Genomic DNA, 20754 nt, shown 5'->3' on the forward strand with positions numbered 1-20754 from the left:
ATCCTGTGTGCAAATGACTACAGGGAGCCCAAGGATGGGTGGACTGGTGGAGTGCCAGATCCACTGGGCAGCGTTACTCCGACTGTCTCAGACTGGGCTGCGTGGGTCTGCTGTGGTCTCCGTCCAGAGCAGAATTCTTTTCCAGTTTTTCTTCCAGGAGCCATGGCACAGTGGGTGCCTGGGGTCTTCTTGGATACTCCAAGAGGCAAGGAACTCACTGCCAATCAGGGTAGCTCCAAACCACCAGAAGACGATCCTTTCCCACACGTTACTTCTGCTTGAAATACTTACCTTGTCCTGGTCTGCACTCTGGCTGGGGCAGGGACAGACTCTAAGGAGGAAGAGACTAAGCAATGCTCTTTGAGTCCATCGCTCAGAGCACGGGCCTTCTGTGTACTCTGTCCATCATGTCTCATGCCTTCAGGAAAGAGACCCACCCCGGTTAGCCAGGCCTCTGCCACAGGGAAAGAGGTGAATGAGCACCCATCTTCGGGGCCTCCTCTGCTCCTGTCACCTTGCTAGGTTTTGAGCCTCTGTTTGCTCTGCTTCCATTTTCTCTCCCCTACCCTAGCCTAGACCACATTGCCAGGGTCCTCCTGAAGGGATCTGAGCACACCTCGCTATAGTTTCACGTATAAGTGATGCATGTCTGTCTCACGGCTGAACACTGGAGGAGGGCCTGTTCACCTTAACAGACCTTGGTGTCTACAGGGTTGCTCAATATGCCCCCTTTCTCTGCCAGCACTAGGCAAATAAGGGTGCTTGAAATCACTCCCACATCAGGTGCTGAGTACAGAACCTTCTCTTAGGGATTTTTGGCTCTTCAAAGATTCTTGTTTGCCCTAGAGCCCGACGTTACCTCCAGAGACAGATTGGCAATCCATTTTGGCTGCCAGGGGGAAATACCAGGCACTAGGCAGTAGGGCTGGGGGGGGGGCGGGGGAAGCAGGATAACTTTGCCCTACACCTCGCCCCTGCGAAACTCTGGTCCCACCCAATCTTTCCCCGACTGGGCCCTGCTAGGTGAGTGGTGCTACACTGGTGGCAACTATGAGGGAGTTAGAGTCCCATGCCAGGTCATTGGTTTGGTCTTGGCACCCAGGGGTGCCCTCTATTCCTCAGGGCACCTTCTGCCTTTTGCTTCCCTTACCCTAACTCTAATATTTCATTGCAAAGAAGTCTCCAGGGTAGGGTATGAAGGCCCATTGTCTCTCTGCCCCTGGGCACTCTTGGCCTACAGAACCTTGTGGCCACCAACCACAGGGAGAAAAAGACTAGGCTAAGGGGCAGCTGATGTGTGGTCCCTGGTGGGCTGAGTCTACCCAGCGAGGATGGTCATCCTGCATGAGCCAGCTCTGTGTGCAGGGAACAAATACTTCCCTATTTCTCTTATTTATGGGTCTGTCGACCAGCAGGCCCCATGCCATGGGTTGGTTTTAGGGTATCCAGATGTGCTGAGGAGAATCCAGCCAAGCCTATGTAACAGCCAGATGTGGTGTGCTAGGAACAGCCTTCAGGACCAAGCAGACGCCCCATAACTGCTGAGTGGATAGAACTATGCCGGGTCCTGCAATCTGTGCCTTGTCCTCCACTGCCTCCAGGGAAGACAGCAAGCCTCAACCAGAAGGTTGGCTCCCAAGAAAATGCTGCCAGAAGTACCACCCTGCGTACCACCCCCTGTGGTAGCTGTTGGCCCAAGGTCCTGCACCACGTTCCTAGTAGATGTGAGATCCTGCTGAAAGACCTCCAGTTCTTCAGTGTCCTCCTGAAAACACAGGGCCTCCCAGAGCCTGGACTTTCCCCGGGTGAGAGGAATGTCTCCTACTTGAGGTCATAACCAGAGGCTGAGGGCATCAGCTTCGAAGCCCTGGCCAGACTCACCCTCAGAACAACCCCTGTCCCACTGGCCCCTGGGCTCCCACTACCAACACTGAACACTGAGACTCAAGTTCGGACACCCACCTCAGTACACATCTGAGCCCTTCACTGATCTTCTATGTCCCCTGTGTGGGTACCCAAAGCCCACAGTCTGTGCTATTACTCACTGTTCAGGAATTTAAAGCTTTGTTAAATGCCCATGATCCCTGAGCGAGGGATGTGAGGCCTCAGTGACTGGTCACACCTGGAAAAAGCCCCGCTGGGCGCTAGGTGGAGGGAGGTGCTGAGTGACAGACACTTCCTTGACTTTCTCATGTTATCTCAACACTGCCTCTCTGGCATGGTTGGGGGGGCATAAGCTGTAGAAACAGGTTCCCCATGCAGATCCCCACCCAGGGTCCAGGCAATTCCCAGGAATAAGACAGGCTTCCTTCAGAAGGGTTTTCCCAGGAGTGGGAGGGATGGGCATGTCCTCCTGTAGACAGCCCCCACCCCAGGCTTTTAATGGCATGGACACAGACTCAGCAGAAGGAACTCGGGAGTGTGGGCTGGACACACTCCTGCGTGGTGTGGGGTGGGGGCAACTGGCTGCCTGCTCCGAGACTCTTGTGCTTGTATTTCCTACGTGCCAGAAGCACGCAACTCTAAGAACAAAGGTGTGTTTGTTTGTTTCGAGACAGGGTCTTGCTATGTAGCCCTGGCTGGCCTAGAACTACTATGTAGACTGAGCTGGCCTCAGAGGCACAGAGATTTGCCTGCCTCTGTATCTCGAGCTCTGGGATTAAAGTGGGGGCCAGAGATTTGCCTGCCTCTGTATCTCGAGCTCTGGGATTAAAGTGGGGGCCACCATGCCCGACTAGAACAAAGTTTGGCATAGCAGATTTGCTGAGGCTAGAGGGAGCTCTCCTTCCTAGGGGTTCCTCTTATCCATGAAAACCCAGGGCTTCCTTCCACTGGGAGGGTAGTAGAGGAACACACAGGGCTCTGAGAAGCTTGACTATGTGCTGGAGTCTGTACAGCAAGGGCTAGTGTCCTGACATATGCAGTCCTACCTCCTGCCAAGTGCTACCACATATGTGTTTCTACCAAGACCAGGCCTTTAACCCCTAAAGTCGGTGATATGGTCATGACCCTTGATAGACATTACCCAGATGGAAGCCAGGCTCATCATAGGCTGCTTAAGGACAGAAGCTCTCTCAGACTTACACCCAACAGGTATTTATTACAGGCCTACTGTGTTCTGGGGCTCTATAAACATAGGGCAGGTCCCCCCACCGGACACCCAGTCCCTCACACCCACCTCCCAGCTTCTTTTCTGCCCCATCTAGCTCATTTCAGGCTTCACCGGGCCCTTCCCAAGTGCTGCTGTAAAGATCGGCTCAGCTCCCGGAGAGTGGGGGCGGTGAGGGAGTCCTGCAGCAGAAGTACCCGAGCAGAACTGGTGGGACGTGGTGCTGGTGGGGGCGGGGAGGGGTGGGCAAGGTGACAGCTGTAGAAGCAGAAGCCGCAGAGACGAGGGAGCTCCAGGAGGGGCAGGGCGAAGGCCAGCCCTGTGTGGATGTTAGGAGTGGTGGCGGGGTATCCCTGTCTAGTAGAGGCTGTAGTGCCCCCCCCCCCGAGAGCCTATAGATGGCTGGAGCCCCACAGCCACAGGCCGCAGAGCACAGTGAGCAGCCCCAGGGTGGTGGCGGCTGGCTTCAGGGCGTGGGCCCCACTGACGTTGCACAGGTCGGAGTAGCAGCACGTGATGTTCTTCTTGCCCACGTAGTAGTTCTCCGTGTCGTCCATACAGTTTGAGCTGCAGCCCTTACTGATAACTGTCACAAGTCCAATGGCCCCTGGGAAGACACAGTGCCGTGATATTCACCTCCCTGCCCCTGTCTCAGGGCCCCTTCCTGAGCATGCTACAGCTCTAGACCCACTCCACCAGGCACCAGCAATGTTTACTGAATGAGCGATTGTGGGGAGGAGGAGGGGGAGGGAAGGGAGGGGGGATGAGCTGAGCAGGGGTGTGCAGATACATGGACAGGTGGGCAGATGGACAGAGGAAGAACTGTGGCAAAGCCCAAGGTCTAGATTCTTTGTTGCTCAGCCGGAGAGGGGAAGGAGGCTGAAAAAGACGGCTAGCAGAATGTCTGGGCAGCAGGGTGGCAGGCAGTGAGAGCCATGTTGGGTAGCGAGGGACTCACGGACGCGTGATGTCCAGCAGCTGTTCTCGCTCTGGCTGCAGTTCTGCACGTTCAGGCAGTCAGTGTTGCTCACCTGCGCGGTGCAGGAGTAGCACTGCAGGGCGGCACCTGTGGGTGAAGCAGGAGGCTTGAGGCTCAGAGGCTGGCCAGCCGCCCCTCTGGAGAGTCTTACCAGAGACTCCCGTCCCCACACAGAATGGAGAGACACAGATCGGTCCCCTCCAGACGGCTAACACGAAGAGGCAGAAGCCCAAAGACTTCCGACACTCTTCACAGAGGGCTCTGCCAGACTACCTCCCCTTGGTCATCCAAAACCCACAGTCTGTGCTGTGGCTGCTATTCGGGAATTTAAAGCTTTATCAAATGCCTGAGATTCCTGAGAGGGGGGAAAGGCACCAGTGACTGGTCACACCTGGAAAAAGCCCCACCGGGGCACTAGGCTAGAGGCAGGTGCAGAGAGACACTTCCTTAACGCCCTCCTGCTATTAGCCACTAAGGTCCACCTGTCTTTGTTCCCTAAGCCCAGCTTGCCTCTCAGCCCCTCCTCAGACCTCCGCAATGCTATGCAGCGATGGTAGGGCCCCTGACCTATCCTGGTCTGTGTCTGGGGCAAATGACACCAATGTCAGGGTGTGTTGGTTGTCTTTTCTCTTCGAAAAATGGCAAAGCTGGGGTTTGAGTCACACCTGTAGGAACAGGTGCTGAACACCTGACTTGAGTGGCTACAAACTTCATCCTGCTTAGGTCTCCAGTGGCCTTAAGAACAGTTTTTTTCCTTCCTGGAAAAGGAAGCTGAGGCTTTGAGAGTATAGTGGCCTTCCTGGGGTCACTTGATGGGAGGGCCCAGCATGCTAGACCATCACAGACTGCCCATCCAAGTGGGCTCTCACCCTGGAGGCAAGTAGCCAAGGATGGACTCTTGAGTCCCCCTCTCAAGACATCTTAAGTACCTTTTCCTTCTCCATTCTTCCCTCCCTTGCCTCTGTGGCACTTCCCAGCTTGAGACTTTTGGCCCCTGGGCCCTCCTGACTAAGGACTCCTAGTCCTGTACATCTGTCCCTCGGTGGCCTTTCTGGGAGCCCTTCTGTTCCTCACAGCTGCCTCTCATGGGACAAGAGTGAGAGACCACACAGCAAAGCTGCTCTGGCCACCCTGCTCTTCTCTCTCCTCTTCCCGTCTCGTCATCCATCAGCCCCTCCGACGGTTTTTCTTCACTCCTTTCCTAGCCCTGCCCCATGACTGCCCATAGCTTACCTGGCTGCAGGGCCAAGTAGGTGACCAACAGGACAAAAAAGAGAGCCTTCATGGTTGCTGTGGGCAGCTGGGAGTTTGCCTCCAAAGGCTTTATATGGCTGCAGTTGGTAAGGGAGGCTCTGCAGCTCAAGTCAACAGTGACAGGCTCTCTGGAGCCAGTGAAAGCCCAGGGACCTGCCCATTCCAATGTGATCTCACACACCACCCCTCCCACTGCCTTTGTCGTTCTTTCTGGTGCTGGAGGGCACAGCCTATCCAGGGTGGGGCCGCTGTTTCTGCTAGAAGCCCTTTCTCAGCCACCCACAGGACAAGGGCTAGAAGTCCTAAGACACCCACACCGAGCCTGCCCTTCTTGGGGAAAGAGGCCAGTTCTGGAACATTCCTTTCTTGAGGTTCTCTACTCCCCCGAGTCATTTGGTCAAGGACAAAGGTGCATCCGTGGGACCCCAAGGCTCAGCACCAAAGCTGTCTTGCCTTTTTGGGGTCCATGCACCCCTGAGAAAACAGGCCTGGGTGGAAGGGCAACAGACATAATAGCAGTTCACTATGATGACTGGCTGCTAGAAGGTGTCACTGAATAGGGGCTCTTCTGGGCTTGCCTTTCTTGGGTAGGTGACCTAAGAGCCAGTGAGGAGTTTGGACAGCTATAAGAGCATGTCCCAGAGCGTTGGCGTGTGCCAGGCCCTGGACTAAGGTATCTATCTTCAGGACCTTGTTTATCCCCCAACTTGGAACTTTAGCTACAAGAGAGTCAGGAAACACAGCTTCCGGGCCACCACTTGATATGTTCTGTTGTCCCCAGACCCACCTTGCACGCAATTGCTCTGTGGTCTGGAAGACATCCAGCTTACAAAGCAGGGAGGGACAGAGGTCAGGCCGTCTCTCCCTGTTCAACTCCCTGCTGGGTTGTAGTGGCTGTCTCGCTTTTGTAGAGGCCACAGATCTTGTGGGTCAGCCTTCCCCAGCCAGCTCTCTGGTCAGTTTCCTTTAGATCCAGGGGTCCAGGTCCATTGCTTCCTACTGCTGTTGGCTTTGGGGTGATCCACAGTCTCTGTTGTTTGTCTTGACCTGAGACTCACCTACATTCGCCATCCTTCTGCCAGGCTGTCCTGGTAACCTTGCTGGGCACACTGCTGTTCTGGTTAGATGCCAAGGCGTAGAAATGCTACCTACCATGGCTACCATTCATTTGCCCACAGCCAGGGACAGTGGTCTCTGGTGTTCTCTTGCTCCTGCTGATAGATCTCCGACTACTCCTTCACTCTAAACGTTCCTTGAGAACAGCCTGGCATTTAAGGTGTTAAGTATTCCCCCTCTAGCCTCAAGGAACCACACCATGCCCCAGCAATGCCAGGACCAGGCAGCAACCACAGATTGGCCCATGGGCTCTACTTGCAACCCCCAGGCCCTCTGTGATCTCCCCTGCCCGACTCTCTAGCACTCCTGGGCTGGCCTCTTTTCTCTGGAAACTCTCTCCTTCGGTACTAAAGAGCCTACGTCTCAGAAAGAGGCAAGACCCTGCTCAAGGTCACACAGGGTGAGGGTACCCTCCCCCAGATGCTTTCCTGCTCTCTGCCCACCTAGAACTTCCTCTTGGAACATCCTCTCCTGCCACAGGCCTCCCCGTCCAGGGAGTGTTGTAAGTGCCCACAGTTTGTTTGTGTCCCTGTATGGCTGTCTCCCTGCTCCCACCCATCGAGATGGCTGCCCCTGGAGAGACCTTGCTTATCTGTCTTGGCACTGGAGGCACCGGCACCCAGCACCAACTGGAACAGTCATTCCCCAAATATTTACAGGTGTGTAAATGTTTGTCGATCATGCTTGATATAGCGTGAATACTCTAAAAGCAAGCCTCCTTGCCTGCATATCAATGCCTGGAGGCAGTACTGGTTGGCTAAGTCCAGGGGCACTGGACGGATATAGTGGACACAGGCCAAGATCTGTGCAACACCCAGAACCTTGCAGAACCACTGGGCCCCAAGTGGTGTCCAGAGAGGGAGCTCTGGTAAAGGGTAGCCTGGTGGTCTCACCTCATCTCCAACATTGACCACTGTGACTATAATTTTCCTACAGCCCCACCTCTCACCACAGGCTTAACTCTGATTGCAGCCCAACACTGAACACTCATTCTGGTGACCTTAGTCAAACAGGACAATATGGCCACACCCTGAGTCCTGGCTATATCCACATATGAGCCTGATCACGACCACACTCTGAGCTCTGTCCCTGACCCTGGTTACACTCTGATCCTCGATACACACTGAGCCCTGATCCTGGTCACTCTTCCTAATCTTGTGCACAGTGAGCTCTGCTCCTGCTCACACCATGAACCTGATTCTGGTTGCAAGCTGATCCTTGACCCTACCCCACACACTGAGCCTGGATCCTGGTCACCCTGTGTGCTGTTACTCTAGCCACAGACTGAGTAGTTGACTCTACACACACACTGAGCCCTGACACTGCTCATACACTGAGCCTGATTATGGTTTCATGAGGAGGCCTGATCTCAGTTACACAATTGTTTCTGAATTTAGCTACTGGTTAACCCCTGATCCTTGCCCTTCATGCTTAAAGCATGCCCTGAAGGCACCCTTGTAGCCTGAGGTAGGCATGGATTCTCTGGCGAAACACTTCCTGAAAAGACTATCACAAAGGGCATACCTCCTCCAAGTCACTCTAGGAGTGAATGTGGTCTGGGTGTGACCTTGGTGTGACTCATCCTTAGCCAACTCCACTACCCGAGTCTCTAGTTTTTCTCGTTCTCTTTCCCTCCTCTCCCCACCACAGCCCCCCATACTTCCTCGAGAGCCTGCCTGTTCACATAGCAAAGAAGCCTCTGTTCTTTGGGTGTAGATTCTCAAAGCTATGCCTTTCCATCATACCCCTGCCTCTTCTTAGGGAGCTATCCCAGGGTTTCCTGCTTGCACACAAATCACAGTTGGGTGGAATTGTAATCTAGCACATAGATAGCTTCTTAGTCAGCTTGTGGAATGTAAAACCGTACCTGACTTCGGTTTATGTCACCACAGGCCTTTGGAAACAGCCCCTCAGGTCAAGGGTATGACATGGGCAGCCAGGCCTCCAGGAAGCTGCATGTCCTCTCCCACTAAGGTCATCGTGTTGAGTCCTGGAAGTCAACATCATTTCTTGCAAGCTCTGTGTCTGATATGTTGATGAGGTGGTATGGGAACTCATGCCATGTGAAAGAGTGTGGGTAGAGGTCAAATGTACAGGACTGTTTGTTGTGAGAGTGAGCACAGGCACAAAAATGAATATCGGGGGTACTATCCTAGAGTAATCCCCAAACAGTGGGCTGGAGGCCTGAAACTCTGCAGGCCCTGATGCATCCTGAGACATGTCCTAGCTTTAATCTCCGTGGTCCCTGCTTACCCAGAGGTGATTTTTCCTCAGTACTATTCATGGCTCTGTCTGCAACGTCCCCCAAACAGGCTCCCAACTGTCACCAGCTAGCCTTCTGCTTTAAGTCTCTTAGAAATGTCCCCGTCTTTCCCCGTTTTTCTTCACATGCCCACTCCTCCTTGGAGACAAGTCAGTGAGACAGGGAGGCCTGAGAAACCTTGTAAGGGGGAAGGGGAGGTTGGTGATTTCTCCACCTGAGTAACGGGCACCTGCAGTCCAGGCCTCCTCCAGGCAAAGGCTTGCAGGAGGCGGGAACAGTCTTTCATGGATGATCGAGGGACTTGGGAGATGGCCAAGGTAAGCTAGACCATGATAAGCGATCTGCCAAGACTGACCCTTTCCAAGGCCATTTTGGATAAGTTGGGAGGGTAAGTCTGGCTGGTGAGGAGGCTGCCGTGGAACAGGTGTCATCTCAAGGGCTTAATTGTGTGGATTAGTGGGAAGGAGTAGAGGGGACATCTTAGTGCCATGCCCAAGGGGATACCAGTCTTCTTCTCTTTCTGACCTCTTCCCCACGGCGAGAGTGAACTCAGTCCTTGAGAGGGTCCTGGAGTCGTGTGCCAAGCCCCACTTCCACACCAAGCCCTACCACTAGAGAAGTGTGTGGTCTCGGGTCCACAAGGTGGCAGCAGAGAGCCAAATACAGGGACAGAGCCAGCCAATCCAGGGGAGTCCAGAAAAACTGTCAGAAAAGCTTCTTAGGGCCCTGGGTTCCAGCCATTCTGTATGCCCAGAATCTTCTGAGACTCAGTTTCCTCCTGTGTTCCACACACATTTAACTCTATCGTGCAATTCATGACCCAGAGTCATGTGCTGCAAGTCAGTGGCTGTTCCAAGCCAGGGTTTCAGGACTGCTCCCAGTGCAGGAGCAACAGATGACAGTGAGGGAAGGGGGCAGAACAACAGGACCAAGGAGGAGGCCATAGATGGCCAGGGCACAGACTAGAGGTCAGGCAGAGGGAGGGAGAGGGGAAATCCAAAGGATGGATTCTGGAGACAGGGCTAATCAAAACTGGTCCCCTGAATGTGAGGGAGAGTTCAGAGTGACCCTTAGAGAATGGGAAAATGGAACTGCCAGGAAACACTGGGGGTTGGGGAGAGCAGAGAGACAGGCTGTTCAGGAGGCTCCTGATCTCCACTTCAGAAGCACTGCATTCGAGGTACATGTGGACAGCCATGTCCAGGTGCTGGGCAAAAGGCAGAAGTCTGGACATCAGGGAAGAGATTCTGGAAGAAGACATGGATTTGGGAGCCGCCTATCCTTCCGTGGTATTAGAACTCTAACACTGGAGATCCCTAGAGGGTGTGAATCTGGAGAGAGCAAAGGATTCAACAAAAGAGGGTGGGGAAGGGCAGGCAGAGGGTCCTGGGTACTCAGGCAAGGGTGTGAATCAAGGAGAAGCAAGTTTCCATAATCTGTCTTTCTACAGCACAAATACCCCAGTGTGGAGGCCTGAAATAACACAATTCCGTTTTCATATGCGTCTGCAGGTCAGGGTACTGAGATCAGGGTGCCACCAGAGTTGTATTCCAAGAGAGCATGTTTCCTGGCCTTTTGAAACTCCTGTAAGCCACTGGCACTTCTTTGTTGGTAACCTTCCTCCATCTTCAAAACCTAGGGCCCAGCCTCTGTTGCCACTCCACCGCCTGCATCGCAGGGTCTTCTCCCATTTGATCCTTTAGCAACGAACATTGTGCTTATACGGGGCTCACCACACAATCAGAACAAACTATCCGCTTCAACGACTCTTACTTAGTCACAACTGCTCAGTTGCGGGCATGTATGTTCACAGATTGGGGAGATTAGGTATTGGGCTCCTCATGGACCTCCACAGAGCTTATCACAACACATTTCCAGTCCCCAAAGGTTCAGATATGATTCACATGCAAAATGGTTCATCTCATCTCAAGGTCTCCCAAAGCCTACACCACGTTTCAAATTTCCTCATCAAGATCATCTGAATGGGCACATTTTGAACTCTTGTTAAAAAGGAATGGAAAGGAAAATATGGTACATTTACACAATGGAGTACTACACAGAAGAAAAAAATAACGACGGCTTGAATTTTGCAGGAATGGATGGGCTAAAAAACATTATTTTGAGTGAGGTAACCCAGACACAGAAAGACAATTATCACATGTATTCACTCATAGGTGGTTTTTAAACATAAAGCAAATAAGGCCAGCCTACAAACCACAATCCCAGAGAATTTAGACAACAATACGGTCACTAAGAGAGACTTACATAGATGTAATCTACATGGGAAGTAGAAAGTGGAAAAAGATAAGATCTCCTGAGTAAATTGGGAGCATGGGGACCTGGGGGAGGATTGAAGAGGGGAGGGGAGGGAAGAGGCAGGGAGGGGAGCAGAGAAAAATGTAGAGCTCAATAAATATCAATAAAAATGCATTTAAAAAACAACAAAACAAAACAAAAGAGGAATGGAAAGGGGATACTGACTACGGGAGGGCCTTGGGAACCTCCCATCACAAGGAGGCGCTGGACTTAGCCTCCAGTCTGTGCTCGCCCTGTCACGGATCCCAGGACCGGACGCTCAGCCCGGGCTTCCGCTCCTCATGAACGCGCGGCTCCCTCTGCCCATCGTCGTTCTACGGCCGGGGGAGCTGCCGGGCCGGGGCTGTTCCCTTGCTCATCCTCAGTGTAGCGAGCTAGACACCACTGAGATAGAAGCCTCCCGGTGGTCTAGAGCGTCCCCGGAAGTGGCTCGGGGGAGGCCGCGAGGAGCGGACCAGTAGAGAGCTGCGTGGCCGGCATTTCCGGCCGGTAGTGGCGGCTCGGGGTCCTCAGGTGAGTGGGGCTGGGCCTGGTCTGTCGCCGCCACCACGAACTGACTGGAGGCCGGACCTACGCTCCCGCCCCGGAGCCGGACGCGCGCCGTTGTTTCTCCGCCAGGAGGAGTCGCGCTCGGGACTGTACGATCCCTTCTCAGGGGTCCTCCCCCGGGATAGGGTCCCCTCGGCTCCCAGGCACTCCACCGGCACGCAGACCGGGCAAGCCGATCATTCCTCCCCTCCTCTCTTGCCCATCTTTTGAGGTTTTCTCTCAGTGTCGTCCGGGCTGCAGCCCGATGTCAGGTTGTTTCTTAACACCGGTTATGATGCCTCACGACCGACTCGAAAATATTTGCCTCTCCTCTTAAGAGCTTACACTCCCGCCCCAAGAAAGTAATCCTTTAATCCTCTGTTCAAGTGGCCCTGTGTTGTCAGTGCTCCCTTTGAAGTCCCAAGGTTGGGAGCCTCCCGGATTTCTGCAGCCACGTTTCTGGAGTTCTAAGAGTAGTACAAGATTCAAATTTTCCCTCTGTCCCTCTTTTCCCTTCCTCCCTTCTAGAACTTACTGGGTAGCCCAGCCTGGCCCTTTACTCACAGCAGTTCTGCCTCAGCCTCTCAAGTGCTCGAATGACAGGTTTGAACCACTACACTCAGCTTGGCAAAATTTCATTTCTGAAGTGGGTGGATTCAGCCACTTAACCACTCTGCACCAATGCAGGGCAAGCACCATCAGGAGCTGAGGCTCCTCCTGAAAGGTTGTCTGCCCCTCAGGTTGCTGCCGAATTCCTCAGCTCCCTGGGTTTGTTACTGAATACCCACCCCCACCCCCAGAGTAGACTGTGGCCTTGATTTCCTTCTGTTCCACAGGGAGCTGCACACAGCAACTGTCATATGTGCCAGTGGTGTATGCACCACCCTCACTATGACTAGAATGGGAGGCCCTCTGGGACCAGCACCAAGATCTGCAGACCAAGAGGCTGACTTGAGGGAGGAAACAGGGTTACACAGCTGGTTGGTGACAAGCCGACATTCCCCGTGTGGTTTTTGGAACTCTAGCACGTTTAAGTAAATGTCTTGTGTCTCTTGCATTGTGGCCTTGGGTGTGCTTTTGTGTTGCTCATGGAAGTAACCCTGTAGCCTTCTGGTTCATCAAATGCTTGATTGGGAGGAGCCGCCCAGATAAGGTTGGGTGGGGGGTGGGGGGGTTCAAGGAGGCCAAAGCCATTAGGGATGCATTGTGACTCTTACCTTTTCTGGACATTTATGAAGGTTGCTGGTGCTGTTTGCTCTAAGATCTGCAAGGAAGGGCTAGTTTACAGACTGGACAGCAAACCCCACGCCGAATGGATGGCACTGATGTTCCAAGTGACACTTTCAAGTGACTAAACCCATCATGAGTGTTCTTGGTAACATTTTTTCTTTCTTCTCTGCTTTCCAGTTCCTGAAGTGTATGGTAAGACAGCGTTGTCAATCCTGGTGAGAAGTGTTCCCAGCTCAGAAACCTGGACACTTTGAAAGGGAAAAACTGCCACCTCTTGCCATCTGTGTGAAGGCCCAAGGCTCCAGCCACACCCAGCTGTCCAGGGTAACTCAACCCTGTCACCTCTCCTGAAGAGAACAGTAGCCTACTACAATACTAGAACGTGAGGCCTAAGTGTGCTGGAGCCTCACTAAAAGGAAACTGAGGCATGTCACTGCTGTAGGCAGGGAGCAAAGCCAAGAATGAACGTGGCTTGACCCTAGGATCAGTCCTGCGCAAAGGCAGACAAGAGGAGGAAGAGATTGTGGCCCAGGGACCAGAGAGAAAGATAGGTAGGGAAGGAAAGGCCCAGCCCAGCCTGGACTACCTCCTCATGGCCTCCAACCAGGCTGCAACCAAGGGCAAGGGAGAGAAGCGGAAGCGAGTGGTGCTGACCCTGAAGGAAAAGATTGACATCTGCACCCGACTGGAGCGCGGTGAGAGCAGGAAGGCCCTGATGCAGGAGTATAACGTGGGCATGTCCACTCTGTATGACATCAAAGCCCACAAGGCCCAGCTACTCAGGTTCTTTGCCAGCTCGGACTCTCGCCAGGCGCTGGAGCAGCGGCGCACGCTGCACACCCCTAAGCTGGAGCACCTGGACCGAGTGCTTTACGAGTGGTTCCTGGTAAAGCGGGCTGAGGGCATCCCCGTGTCAGGCCCCATGCTCATCGAGAAGGCCAAGGACTTCTATAAGCAGATGCGGCTGACAGAGCCCTGTGTGTTCTCCGGAGGGTGGCTTTGGCGCTTCAAGGCCAGGCACGGCATTAAAAAGTTAGATGCCTCTAGTGAGAAGCAGGTGGCCGACCACCAAGCTGCTGAGCAGTTCTGTGGCTTTTTCAGGAGCCTCGCAGCGGAGCACGGGCTGTCCCCTGAGCAGGTGTACAGCGCCGATGAAACCGGTCTTGTCTGGCGGTGCTTGCCGAATTCCACCCCGGACGCTGGTACTGTGCCCCGCTTCAAACAGAGCAAGGACAGACTGACTGTCTTAATGTGTGCCAATGCCACAGGCTCCCACAGAATCAAGCCCTTGGCCATTGGGAAGGGTGGTGGCCCCAGAGCCTTTAGAGGCATCCAGCACCTGCCTATTGCTTACAAGGCCCAGGGTAATGCCTGGGTAGACAAGGAGATTTTCTCAGACTGGTTCCATCATATTTTTGTCCCGTCAGTGAGAGAGCACTTCAGAACCATAGGCTTGCCTGAAGACAGCAAGGCAATTCTCTTGCTGGATCATTCACGGGCCCACTCACAGGAGTCCGAGCTCGTGTCGGAGAATGTCTTCACTATCTTCCTGCCTGCCAGTGTGACCTCCTTACTGCAGCCCACAGAGCAGGGCATTCGCCGAGCCTTCATGAGGCTCTTTATTAACCCTCCTGTGGCCTTACAGGGCTTCCCCACCCGCCACAGCATGAACGATGCCATAGTCAATGTGGCCTGTGCCTGGAATGCTGTGCCTAGCCAGGTCTTCCGGCGGGCCTGGAGGAAGCTGTGGCCCACGGTCACGTTCACTGACGGTTCCTCCTCTGAGGAGGACGCCGAGTGCTGCAGCATCAAGCCTCACAATAAGGCCTTTGCACACATCCTTGAGCTCGTCAAAGATGGGCCCTCCTGTTCTGGCCCCAGGCTTCAGAACAGCAGGGCTGAAGAGCAGGGGGTGGCGGGGAGGGACATGGGTGAGGCCCCGTCCCAGGCCACTGTGCAGGCAGAGAAGGACGCTGTTGAGGATGACGAGGCAGCCTGGGAGCAGGCAGCCGCCTCATTTGAGGCGCTTGTGCGCTTTGCGGAGCAGCAGCCGTGTTTCACCGTGCAGGAGCTGGGGCAGCTGCAGGCACTGCACACAGTGTTCAGGAGACAGCAGCAGCTGAGGCAGCCGCGTGTGGCACTCAGGGCCGTGATCAAGCTTGAGGCCCTTCAGGAGCACCCTGGTGTGTGTGTGGCTACAGCCCGCTCTTCCTTGCCCTGCTCATCCACGGCAGGTGACAACTGAAGAACCTTGGCTGCCCCTGCTGGCCCTCAGCAGCTCCGCTCTGTAACTCACAGCCTGCTAGTCAGAGAGCATACTCAGCCGAGAGCATGGCTCCTTGTTTACACAGAGGGTTCTGTATGTTCTGGCTAGTGGTTTTAATGTAGCTCTTAACACAGATGGGTGTCATTTGAATGGCAGGAGACGTGCCCTCTCCCTCGGCACTCGGGAGCCTCTAGCTGCAGCTGGATCCAACGGGCCAGATCTGCCTCTGGTGTTGGAAGACTGAGCCACGTTATCAGGTTCAAGTGCCTTGAGGGGTGTCCCTCCAGCCCTCAGGAGGCTCACTTGAGGTCCAACTGGTGGACCCCAAGCCCAGTCCTGAGGGCACTGGCTCAGCTCCTAACCTCAGTGCTTACGTCCCCCACTAGTAGCGTCGGCACCATGCCACCCTCTTAGTCTGAACCCACCTCAGCCATGGACAGACAAACTCAGTGGTGAGACTCCAGTGTCCCTGTCAGCAGCAGGCCTTTCTCTAGGGCCAGGTTCCATGGAGACACTGCTTACTAGTTTTAGCATCGCTAAAACTAGGGGCTTGGGGAACGTTGGTTTGTGTTTCTGTGTCTGTTCAAACACTGAGGATGGCTGTTGCAGACAGCTCTAGCTGTGGCTGAATGTCTTTACCTGCATGTGTGAACATTATAACCATGTTGTTTTTAGAAGTCTTTGTTGTGATTCTTCAGTCCCTGTTGACAGGAACCACTGCTCTGTCACACCACTTTTTCTGTGTGTCTGGGTGACATCTGTGTGCCCATCGCTCTGTGGTTTCTGTTGTGTTACTGTTGAGGCTGCTAGAGCCGCTGCAGGTCAGGTGATGGATGTGGAGGGGAAAGTCCTACCCTGGGTGGATGGGGCGGGGCTGGGCGAACTCCTGGGACCCTGAGGTTTGTGCCCATCAGACCACATTCCAGGACCAGTGCTGGCTGACCTTGAGGACCTGCTACTGGGCCTGCCACCTAGATTTGTGATACCTGTTCCCAGGGCACCTTCCAGAACAACTAAAGTGGGCAAGCCCCTTTGTCTTCAGAGAACCAAGATGAAGGCCTTCCTTGAGGCTTGTGCTAGAGGTGTCTAGGTGCAGACTTGGGAAGGGGTGTCAGTATCCCGAGAGCATGCATTTCTGTATACTCTGAGCATGCCTAAGGCACTTCCCCTTGGGGCTAGCCTCTTAGAAGCCTAAGCAGTCCAGTATGTTAACCTCAGAACCTTTTCCCCCAAGCACTCTGAGATGGTAGACCCATTGTGCCAGATGTAAAGGTAGACCTGGCAGGACCTCATTCCCTTTCCCTTTGCCCAGTTTCCACTGAGACCCTCAAAAAGCCCTGAGCTCTGGTCCCCTATATACTGTCTACTTCCCCCTATGCCTCTCAGATACCCAAGTTGGCTTAGAGCTGGCAGCCCTGCTTGTCTCCTGTGAGCTGGCATCATAGGCACGTGCACCTGTGCTTGGCTCTTCCCTGCTTCCTAGCAGAAGCCAGATGTTCCATTGATGGACAGATCTTTGGCACTGCAGCGTTCCAGTTCCCTGACTGCTCCTTTCCCACCAGCAGAGGCTCTCCTCCCTCCACATCACCTCTCGGAGGTCAGTGTCAGCTCTGGCCCTCTGCTTCCAGGGGACTGGAATGATGGTAAACCTGTGTTCTTAGCAGGATCAGAGTAGGACTGCCCCTTCATTTCCTCTAGATAGGCACAAGGGGTTGATGCTCATAGTGCTTCCTTGCCCAACAAGAGGCAGATGTTATTTCCAAAGTGCAGTTTCTTCTTCAAGGGGATGGGTACCCTGAGCCCTACATGGCCCTTTGCAGGTGTCCAGGGAAGAACGTTCTGTAGCATCTGATTGGAGCACATTGTCCCTGAGCCCATATTATTACAGTTCCCCCCCCTCCCCGCATCAGTACCTGCTCCTCGGTGGAGGAGCAGAAGCATCCTCTTAGCCAGCCCTGCATGTTGTCTCCACAGAAGTGCATCCACAGCAAGACGGAAGTCACAGCCTTTGTCCTGTGGGTGGAGGACAATGGGTGGGCAAGTTGGTGGGTTAACTGGGTGAGTGGCTAGAAGAGGAAGCGACTGCCCTGCCCTGGTGGAAGCCAGAGTCTATTGGGAAGCCGCTCAGGCCCTTCATGACCAGCTGCACCGGACCTAAATACCGCGTGATCTCAGAAGCTGGGTGAGGTCTGGGAGAGGATCCTGCATGGGGCTGTGGGGCTGTGGTAACTGCTATCACCTCCTTCGTTAAGGTTGGATCTGAGGTTAGCCGGAAGAGGACCCTGAGGGAGGGTCCAAATCTAAGGGAGTTGGAGCTGGGATCAGCCTCTTGTGAGGCTGGCCTTCAGCGAGAGGACCTCTGAACTTAGTGAGACAGTAGCTGCAATGTATGGGGGAGAGAGTGGGGCTGGGGCTGTGGAGGGGACTGCCCTTGTACTGGCTCCAGCTTCTTTACATGGTGGCCCTTTGCCTGCCTGTCCCTGCCTGCCACCAGCCCCGTCACCAGAGCACTCCTTGCATTCCCAGCGAGTGTCATGGCATCCTTGATCATGGGACAACAGGTTTTTAAGTAGGGAGTCCAGGGATCCCTGTTAAGTGACAAGATCAGCTGCAGCCTGACTGAATTTGAGGAATTATTTTAGGATTGTTTTGTTTGTGGTTCCAAAGATGCAACCCTCAGCTCTACCCCCCCCTGTGTTTAATAGCAGAGAGGCTTAAGCTTGGGGGAGGGAGATAAGCCAGGGTGCAATGCCCTTTAGGGGGAGCATCCTCGGGCTGGAAAGCTATAGGGGCTCTTGTATGATGGGGAGGCTATGCCAGGGTCCTGAGGGTCCTTATAGATGCTGAACCCTCTGGGTGGGGCTGATAGAGATCCCTCTATAGGGAGCCTAGGCCAGGGTTATCGTCCCACTAAGTGCCCAGTCCCCTATCCAACACCCTGGCTGTCTCATGCCCTTGCATCCCTGAGATCACAGCTTCAGCCTTCACCATCAGGCCTCGGCATCCCGAGCCCAGCACCAGCCTGTGGAGGAACTTGCCCAGATGAAGGGAACTGCCCCTGAGAGATGGAGAGCTTTGTCTACCGCTCACGAAGGACAGGAGGTAGAAAAGACAAAAGTTGTGTTCATGAATAAAAGGCCTTCTGTGGAGCTCACCAGAAGCATCATCCAACAAAACTGTGTCCTCACCTGCCTTCTCTAGTGATAGTAAATTCACTGTGTACTCCTCAGCCATTACAGCCTTCATGTCTGTGTTCCTTGTGATCTCTTGAGTCAGGGCTGGCAGCTGCCCAGAGTGCTGAATTGGCTCTCTGTCCTACCACTGGGGACAGGCATGTGCCCTGTAGTCTGGGCGTTCTAGAAAGCAGGCCACAGTGAACCTTGGAGCTTCTAGGCTGTATCCTCCTGCAGAAGGATTCTGGGAAGGTTGGGGGAACATCAGACCAGCCCCATGGGTACCCCAAATGGGCAGAGAAGAGGTGTGGAGTAGAAGAACAGACGCTAGGGGGCCCCCTCTGCACACAATCTTTGCACAGACGTGAAGTCAGAAAATTTATGCCCTCTGGTGGTAGGGTAGAGACTTGTCCTTGTTCACTTCTGTAAACATCCCAGCCACAAGGCCATGTGCACATTTGTGCCAAGAGATTATTTGGATGGATCCATTGATAGCCTCTGACTCATTGTCCCAACAGGACTACCCCACCTCCTCCCCAGTTCTGTAAGGCTAGGCAGGTTTATGCTTGCTGAAGACGGCACAAACTCCCCAAGCAGCCATCTCCGTTTTAATAGTAATTACACAAGCAAACTTGAGCATGCAGGAGACTCCCTGGAACCTTGGGCATTCTGCAGCCAGCTGCCTACCTGTCCCCCTACCTGGGAACTCCCGTGCTGGTGGGCCTTTAGAAAGCACTCCTGACTGAAGGTGTCTGCAGCTCTTGGGTGCTTGTTTGTCTCCATATACTCTGCCCCTCTGTGTTAGACTCCACACTGTAGCATGGCTGCTATGCCACCCAGCCACAAGGTCACACTCTGCTCAGTAGCTTCTCTCATGGTGGGAAAGTCGAGCCCTCAGCTGCCGTTCTGGTCAAGGACTTCTGAGACATTTCTAATAATTGGACTTTATTTGATGACATTAAGTGGCATGTGGGCTGACAGGCCTGGCTTCTTACTTGATAAATGGGATCAGAATGGCATTGTGAGTCCTTTAAAAGCTTTATAAAAGATAGCTATGTCTGTCACAATGCCCAGTATCTAACCCTGTGCCAACCTCTGCAGGCCTCCAGTGTCATCTATTACCTCCTCTCTCAATGACCTCAATGTGGAGAGCATCCACATCTACCAGACATCTTCTGAGGCTCCCTTACTCCATCCCCTACAAGCCTGGCTAGGGCTGGTGCTGATGTTGCCACCATAAGGCTGTGGGCCATTTGCATATTGGATCGTGAAGGGTCTGCTTGGTGAAACAATTCAGGAAATTGTTTGGGTCCCTATCTATGAGGCATCTCAGAGAGGCGTGATCCCCGAGGCTGCTGTTTAACGAGGCCAGAAGTTCTGTTTTGGAAATGTGTAGTGATGGCCACACATCTGTGAATGCAGTGATGGCTGAAATGGTACCTAATGGTGGCTTAACCAGCCAGATCCAAAGAGGAGGTGTTCACCCTGGAGTCTGGGATAGGTGTGGAAAGCTTCAGGAGACAGGCTAGGATAGTCAGGAGCCCTACATCAAGAAGCCTGCAGAGATGAAAGAGGAGACAGAGTCACTCATGGGAGTTGGAACCAATGCCTGAGCAATCACAAAGGCAGGGAGAGAAGAAACACCTGCCCGTGCTGCTGCTCCTCACTTCCTGTCTCCCTATAGCTGTGCTCCTTGGTAAGGCTTGTTTTTGAAAAGCCATCAAAGAAGGTCAGGAAAGGGACATCAAGAAATAGAGCCAAGGAGAAGGAACACTGAACCAAAGTCATGCCATAAGCAAAGATGGGTTGTGCATGTGACTGTCAATGGTTGCGCCATCAGAGGTGATTGGCTTTGTCTATTTCCTTGAATTTATGGAGTACCTACTAAAGTTAAGGCCATGGTGATATCATCGTACATAAAATATTCACTATAGCCTGGGTGCCGAGTCAGAAGACTACTTGGGAAAAGGTTTGACCCCTTGAGTATTTGCCATGGGCTCAGGAGAAGGCAGGCATCAGTTGCAGGTAAGAACCAGGTATTCACAGATATAATGTCAGGCATCCATTAGCCTACCCATCTACCCATCTGCTCACTGAATCGTTCATCACCTATATATCCACCCAATCCAATACACACTCTCTTATCTACCTATAGTTCTGTCCATCCATCCAACTACGTAAGGCACTCACTCATCCATTCATGTATCTGCTTGCTTATCTTTCATCATCCAAGCATCATGAACCTTCACCTCCGATCCATCATCTGTCATTCATCCATCATCTATATCTATCCATCCATGTATCATCCAATCATCTTCCATTCCATTATTTATCCATCCATGCACCTGTCTGTCTGCTTATCCACCATTCATTCATTGACCTGTCTATCCATGAATCTACCCATGTATTCCTCAACCATCCGTCATCCACTATCTATCCATCTGTATATTCATATCTGCGTCTTCACCATCCACTGGTTCATACATCATCCAGCTAACATCCGCGTATCATCCAGCCATC

General features: G+C 53.4%; 2 protein-coding genes across 2 annotated transcripts; one reads left to right on the forward strand and one right to left on the reverse strand.

Moving 5' to 3' along the window:
- Positions 1-3501: 3501 nt before the first annotated feature.
- Psca (prostate stem cell antigen) lies at positions 3502-5373 on the reverse strand. Its single transcript, XM_005354609.1, has 3 exons — positions 5322-5373; positions 4068-4175; positions 3502-3716 (listed from the first exon to the last, which is right to left on the reverse strand). Exons 1-3 carry the CDS (start codon positions 5371-5373, stop codon positions 3502-3504), a joined length of 375 nt encoding a protein of 124 aa, XP_005354666.1.
- Positions 5374-11191: 5818 nt separating this feature from the next.
- On the forward strand, positions 11192-17004 carry Jrk (Jrk helix-turn-helix protein). The gene is made up of 2 exons (XM_005354509.3): positions 11192-11550; positions 12973-17004. Exon 2 carries the CDS (start codon positions 13388-13390, stop codon positions 15038-15040), a length of 1653 nt encoding a protein of 550 aa, XP_005354566.1. The 5' UTR covers positions 11192-11550; positions 12973-13387; the 3' UTR covers positions 15041-17004.
- Positions 17005-20754: the final 3750 nt, after the last annotated feature.

This window comes from Microtus ochrogaster, chromosome 15 (assembly GCF_000317375.1).
Source record: "Microtus ochrogaster isolate Prairie Vole_2 chromosome 15, MicOch1.0, whole genome shotgun sequence".
In the NCBI taxonomy this organism is placed as follows: domain Eukaryota; kingdom Metazoa; phylum Chordata; class Mammalia; order Rodentia; family Cricetidae; genus Microtus; species Microtus ochrogaster.

Coding starts and splice junctions, on each gene's coding strand:
- Psca (XM_005354609.1), bottom strand. CDS start 5,373: ATGAAGGCTCTCTTTTTTGTCCTGTTGGTCACCTACTTGGCCCTGCAG. Junction 4,176..5,321: donor CTACTTGGCCCTGCAGCCAG/GTAAGCTATGGG, acceptor CTTCACCCACAG/GTGCCGCCCTGCAGTGCTAC. Junction 3,717..4,067: donor CTGCTGGACATCACGCGTCC/GTGAGTCCCTCG, acceptor GTGTCTTCCCAG/GGGCCATTGGACTTGTGACA.
- Jrk (XM_005354509.3), top strand. CDS start 13,388: ATGGCCTCCAACCAGGCTGCAACCAAGGGCAAGGGAGAGAAGCGGAAG.